The sequence below is a fragment of the Oratosquilla oratoria genome, chromosome 7, assembly GCF_046742065.1.
Source record: "Oratosquilla oratoria isolate Oo_2021 chromosome 7, ASM4674206v1, whole genome shotgun sequence".
Lineage (NCBI taxonomy): Eukaryota > Metazoa > Arthropoda > Malacostraca > Stomatopoda > Squillidae > Oratosquilla > Oratosquilla oratoria.
The window spans coordinates 2,850,001-2,857,500 of NC_134783.1; the positions used below are offsets into that span (position 1 = coordinate 2,850,001).

Genomic DNA, 7,500 nt, shown 5'->3' on the forward strand with positions numbered 1-7,500 from the left:
CCAGATTAGTGTTCAAGTCCCACTGTGGTTTCAGGAGGAAAATAGTTGAATTAGCTTTAATTGAAGAATACCACAACATTAACATTTCTAAAGGGCAGTGGACGCCTGACATTATTTCCTGAGCAGCCGTTTGTAGGCTCGTCCGAAGCTTACAACCCATCTCCACCTCACCCTCACCCTCACCCTCACCCTCCTCATCCCCCTCCCCCGCCACCCCATCTTACACCGCGTCTGAGTAATGCCATTAGTCCACGTTCCTTCTCTTTTCTTTGTATCTGTAGCTTATAATTTCCAATTGTCCACTGTCTTATGTACTTTCCTGAAGAGAGCTACAGTTGGTAGCCGAAATATAGAATCTTCTGTCATTCGAAATTTGTTTTCTCCGATTGTGGGTTTCTTGTGATATATATATATATATATATATATATATATATATATATATATGTATGTATATATATGTATATATATATTTATATACTGTATATACATATGTATATATATATATGTATATATATGCATGAGAAATCACATAAGCTCGTGATTCTAAATATGCGGAAAAACCACCAAGGAAAAAGATAAACTGATGAGCAAGCGCTTTCGTCTATTCAGTAATCACATAAGACACGTGAATAAAGAAATTTTGCTTGAAACCACGAGAAAATCAAAGAACGGAATACTGAACGTTTTCGTCTATTTAAGACATATTCAAAGTACTTTGAAAATGTATTAATTGGACGAAAACGTTCAGTATTCCGTTCTTTGATTTCCTCGTGGTGTCAAACAATATGTATATATATATATATATATATATATATATATATATATATATATATGTATATATATGTATATATATGTATGATATATATATATATATACATATATACACACATATATATATATATATACACACACATATATATATATGTATATATATATACATATATATATATATATATATATATATATATATATGTTGAAGTAAGGAAAGTATATAAGCTGTAAATATTTCCTTAGTGTATATACTAAGGAAGTCTTTAAGGACGAAACGTTAGTAATATAACTCCCACCCTTTCCACTCATATATATATATATATATATATATATATATATATATATATATATATATATATACATATATATATACATATATATATATATATATATACATATAGATATGTACTGCATATATACGTATGTATATATATATATATATATATATATATATATACATAACCACTTAGATATTCAAAAAGACTTAGGTAAACTACAGCAGTGGCCTGAAAAGTGTCTAATGAATTTTAACACGAGTAAATGTAAGGTGATTCAGATCGGTAAAAATAACAATAAGTATGATCACAAGGTATTTGGAAATTCATTAACAAAAGTGGATAATGAAAAGGATATCGGTGCAATTATCAGTAATGGCCTCAAATCATCTAAACAGTGTATTTCCGAATTAGAAAACTAAATAAGATTCTAGGATTGATTGCGCGATCTTTTGATCTCGAAAGTCAATATGTCATTAACAAGCTACATCAATCCTTAGTTCGTCCATATTTGGAATATGCTGTTTCCATATGGTCACCGAATTCCATTAAAGACATTGACAGATTGGAAAAAGTACAACGGCGATTCCAAATATATGATTCCAAATATATGAAATAAATTAATACGAAAATCGACTAAATCATATGAATTTATTTTCCCTAGAAAAACGGATACTCAGGGGCGATTTGATACAGGTCTTTAAGATTCTAAGGGGAACTGACAACATTAAAAGTGACGAAATTTTCATACTGAATGCGAATCAGACGGGAAATAATGGTCTCAAAGTCTAAGGAAGTAGATTTATTTTGGAAGTGGTTAGAAACAACTACTCCTACTGTTTAGTAAATGAATGAAATAAACCTCCTGCAGAGGCAGTGCAATGAGTACAGTTCGAAGATTTAAGATTCTGTAATGCCTGCCATTTATTCTATTCTATTTGATCTATCAATTTATTGTTATTATTATTTATCCGTTTGTTTATTATTTATCATTATATATTTATTCATCTTATTTATTGATCTACTTCATTATTTTTATTCAGTTACTTTTTTTCGCATCCGACCTAATTATGGACCAAGGAGTCTCCTAGCATGCTGGTCCTTTGTAATATATATATACACATTTATATATATATGTATATATATGTATATATATATACATATGTATATATATACATATATATTACATATATATATATACATATATATATATATATATACATATATATATGTATGTATGTACACGCACACACACACACACACACACACACACACATATTATATATATATATATATATATACATACATATATATATATATATATATATATTTAAGATTATTTCAGACAAATATATATATATGAGAGAGATTGGGTGATGGGAGTAAAATAAAGACGATCTAGGAGTTGATTTACTCTAACGTTTTGACCAACTTGGTCTTCTTCAGAGAGATGTACAGATATTTTTTTACATGGGTTACAATTTATATCACTCCTATAAGGCACTCGTTCAGGTTACAGTGCCCGGGCGACGATCAGTTGTCCCGTGCACGACCCATTTTGTCGCACCCAGCACGAAGACACTTATCATCTTTGCCAAGCAAACAAATCCATCTCTTCTGTTGGTGTTATCATTGGTATCTATGTATGCAGCTTCGATTGTTTTCCTTGCCTTCTTGCGGACCAATATATGAAAATCATGGGCAGAGGCAGCACGTGGTTGAGGTTTGTTGACGATGTCATCATGTATTACCATATTACCAGATTCTGTTAATGTTGAGAACAAATTAAGGAGATTAAATGGTGTCAATAAAGACATTTAGTTCACCATTGAAACAGAGAAGGAAGGGGAACTACCATCCCTTGACACGATAATCCGCAGAGCAGGAAAGGAGGTAAAGTTTGCAGTATATAGGAAACCCACAGAGATAATTTTGTCCACAATTTTTCAGGTCATAGTAGAAGTGTAAAGAGAGGAGTTCTGATCGGTTTTTTCCTTCGAGTTTTCAGAATATGTAGCGAAATTTACTTAGAAGATGAAATTAGTTACATTAAAAAATCTTTCAGAGAATTAAAATACCCTAAATGCCCATAGAACTGAGAATGAGAAAATAATCCACCTACATTACCGTTCCCAACTCAATCAATACCGAAGATATCGACAGGTTCCTCATAAAAGGTGGAATGAAAGCAGTTAAAGGATCATCCAACAAAATAGAGATAAATTTTAAAATACAAGAAAAAGGTCCTGATAATGAATTAAGTATCGTCTATCAAATCCCTGCTTCATATTTCGGTGAGTCATGTCGGGGAATAAATAAACACCTATCTGTACACAGGAATGACCTTAGAGCACACAGGACGAGCATGGTCACCTGCCCCACTGGAAAAAGGCTAAGACTTTTAAAAAGGTTTTGGAGAAGAAGGTAAGGAAAACAATCGAAGCTGCATACATAAATACCAATGAGAACACCAACGGAAGAGATGGATTCGTTTGCTTGGCAAAGGTGGCAAGTGTCCTCGTGCTGTGAGCGACAAAATGGGTCGTGCACGGGACAATTGATCGCCGCCCGGGCGCTGTAATCTGACTGAGTGCCCTATAGGAATGATGTGAATTATAACCTATTTAAAAACTCTGAAAAAGACCAAGTTGGTCGAAACGTTAGAGTAAATCAATTCCTAGGTCGTCTTTGTTTTACTCCCATCACCCAATCTCTCATTTCTCCTTTCTTCTCCAAATGTATATATATATATATATATATATATATATATGTATATATATATATATATACATATATATGTATGTACACACACACACACACACACATATATATATATATATATATAGATAGATAGATAGATAGATGGACAGATAGATAGATAGGTAGATAGATAGATAGATAATGAATCTAAGGCAAAAGAGAATTAATTAGAAAGGAGAAGGGTAAAGAAAGCTGGGTTGGAAATGAATTTATTATCTTTTCTCTCCTATAAAGAAAACCAAAGTGGTCGCAACGTTAGGGCAGTAAATTCATTCCCAATCCACCTTCGTTTACCCTTCTCCACCTAATTATATCTCATATTTGTATATGCATATATATATATATATATATATTGTCAGTGTATTTGGGTAGGTGTTTTTCTATAATGCATGCTTCATTAAAATTGATGGCTAGTTGTGCATTAATAATTTTCTTAGAGGTATTTTCCATATACCTTATTATGGATTTGTGTTCCTTAGGAAGAAAATTTATGACTTGGCTGTATGTAGTCATATTAGCTAGATCGCGATTTCGGGTTCAAGACCCTTCTTCAGTAGCTATAGGGATGAATTAATCCGATAAGTCTAGTTAAAGATCTAAGTTTTATACTAGAGCTCCTTTACTTGCTAATCACTGGGGGAGGTCACCTTGTGTTACGGGCAGGCACGAAATGTCACGTGCGCTAGGGAGACTCCGAGTTCGTGTTGTGGCGGGATCTGGCATGCTTATGGTTATAGCGTTTTGTCTCGTAGTTGGACGAGTGGCGTTTTGTCTCGTATTGGCGTTTGTGGTGTTATGTGTGTATATATATATATGCATACACAAGAGAGTGTAATCGGTGCCAATTGTGCAAGGAAGTCTTTGTTCTATAGATTTGGGAATCCATCGTTATTACTGGAAGCTGTTCAACTCAGATGCGTGAAACGTGATCTAATTTCACGCACCTTGCCCCAATAAAGGTGTCCCTGTGACTGAGAGGGACTCTGTGACGTCATACGTTTTTATAGCATGGTTCTGCTGATATGGTGTATCACACGTTTCCCTATAATTCATAAGTGTATGCGTGCCTAGCCTTTAGAGTCTTCGCATCGATACTATCCACGAAAAAACAACAAAGACTTTTGGTGCGACTAACACCGTTTAAATTATCCGAGAGGAGCCCCTTCAACATAGAACTAATGTTAGCTAAAGTTGATCAAATGAAGTTCTTAAATGTTTTGAAATATAACTAAACCACAAGCATGCTAAGAAGCAGACAGCGGATAAATTCTGCTAATAGTGAATAAGGAATCCCTTTATGAGACATTGACTAATAACTTTTTTGCTATGAAACGAATTACCAAAGTCAGTTTCTTTTTAACGAGTATATGAGACAACTATGTGAAATAAACAAACAATATTTCCCACAAAGATTTATATTCAAAGGGCATTATTTTTACATACTACAGTAGACTGACTGATGTATTCTAAGTTGGTGTGAGACATGTATTGGTTTGCATTACACAAACGAGTTTATCTCATCATAATAGATTGATTCATATTGCATATATATTGATGGGTATATATATATATATATATATATATATATATACACATATATATGTATATATATATATATATATATATATCATAGATAGAAATACATAGATATAGATGGATATATAAATAAAGATATAGGTACTGATATAGATATATATGTGTACCACGTGAAGTGATATGCTTCCTACAGACACCTAAAACACAATCAACCACTGAAGAACCTAACCATTACACAATCGAAAATGCAAACAGAAACATTTCCTTTCATTGCATTAGTTCAACACGTCACTCGTCACTATTCTCTCTTGACTCAGGTGGCTTCCCAAGGCACTCCAGAGCTTCGGCCGCTGACAGACGCGATCGCGCGCATCAAGTTCGCTGGAAGCACGGCGACGGTCCACCGACTCTCCATCCGCGGTCTTTTGCCCACGACCGACCACTACATGACGTACGAAGGTTCTCAGACACAGCCACCCTGCCACGAGACAGTTACCTGGATTGTTCTCAATAAGCCGATATATATTACACAACAACAGGTAAGTCCTAGGGAACGATTATGCAGTTATCAGGTATTTAGGAAAATTAGAACTTCATGACTAAGTGGCATAGTACTTGGGATGATATGTTTTTTTTTCTGTCTACTTACTTATGAACAAATATATCCACTTCTTTCTACAATATATTTCTTTACATTATTTATCTATCTATCTATACACACACACACACACACACACACACACACACACACACACACACACACACACACACACACACACACACACACACACACACACACACACACACACACACACACACACACACACATATATATATATATATATATATATATATACATATATATATATATATATATATACATATATATATGTATATATATATACATATATATATATATGTATATATATACACACACACACATATATATATATATATATATTTTTATATATATATATATATATATATATATATATATATATATGAGAGTGTGGGTGGAGGAAGAATAAGCGAAGATGGGCTGGAACTCCTTTATTGCTTATACGTTTCGACCGACTCGGTCTTCTTCAGTAAGCCGAGTCGGTCGAAACGTATAAGCAATAAATAAGTTAGAGCCCACCTTCGTTTATTCTTCCTTCACCCACACTCTCATCTATGTAAACCATTCACCCATATATATATATATATATATATATATATATGTGTGTGTGTGTGTGTGTGTGTGTGTGTGTGTGTGTGTGTGTGTGTGTGTGTGTGTGTGTGTGTGTGTGTGTGTGTGTGTGTGTGTGTGTGTGTGTGTGTGTGTGTGTGTATCAAGGACTACTATTACACAGGACATACGCACCCAGATCCCTGGGTCCGCTAGCGGAGGCCATTGCTTTCTTTGTAACTTAACATTTATTATTGGACAAATATATCAAAACTAGAAATCTAACATTGTATATAGGATAAATATATTAATTATTGACTTATACAATGCAGTATAAGGTTAATATAAACTTTTATAGTGAAAATAAGAAACTATTTTCAAGGCACTGTTATTCTTTGAAATACCAATTTTAGCCGGACTTAACAGGTATTATTGTACGAGGTTAGTGGACACCAGGGTTGGCGATTTATTCATTTATTTATTTTTTATCTTTTTAGAAATATAAAAAATAGATTTTTTTATTTAAATCAGATTTATTTGATTTAAATATATTTTTTCTTTATAGATTTTAAATATTGTGGGATTGCTATCTGATATGCGATCTGATTGCTAAAGGACATTTTTAGCATATCAATATAAGGAGCAGTGTTATATAAACTTGCCACAAGTATACAAGGGACCATATAAGCCGTATGTGAGGACGGTATGCTCAAGTTCGCTCGATTCCTCCAAGAGTTTTCTCATCTAGGTGACATTTGCTGCATTGTCTGTCACAACACTTGCAATGTGACAACCAAAATCTTGTTCAGCCTTCTTGATCGAATTTTGTACAAGATGTAGAAGATATTCAGCAGTGTGAGGTTTCCCTAATGTGTCTATTGTGTCAACTAAATATATCTGACCAGTGGATGTTGTTAGAGTGACATATTATGGGCTCATTATGGATGTTAGACCACCCACCAATTGAAAGACATACAGTTTCATTATTCA

The 7,500-nt window shown here is 33.5% G+C and overlaps 1 protein-coding gene across 1 annotated transcript in view; it reads left to right on the forward strand.

Moving 5' to 3' along the window:
• Positions 1 to 7,500, forward strand: part of LOC143026957 (carbonic anhydrase-related protein 10-like) — a 973,453-nt gene that overhangs the window by 914,568 nt on the left and 51,385 nt on the right. Inside the window, exon 6 of the mRNA XM_076187750.1 lies at positions 5,660 to 5,881. Coding sequence (XP_076043865.1) covers positions 5,660 to 5,881 — 222 coding nt within the window. The remainder of the gene's footprint in view (positions 1 to 5,659; positions 5,882 to 7,500) is intronic.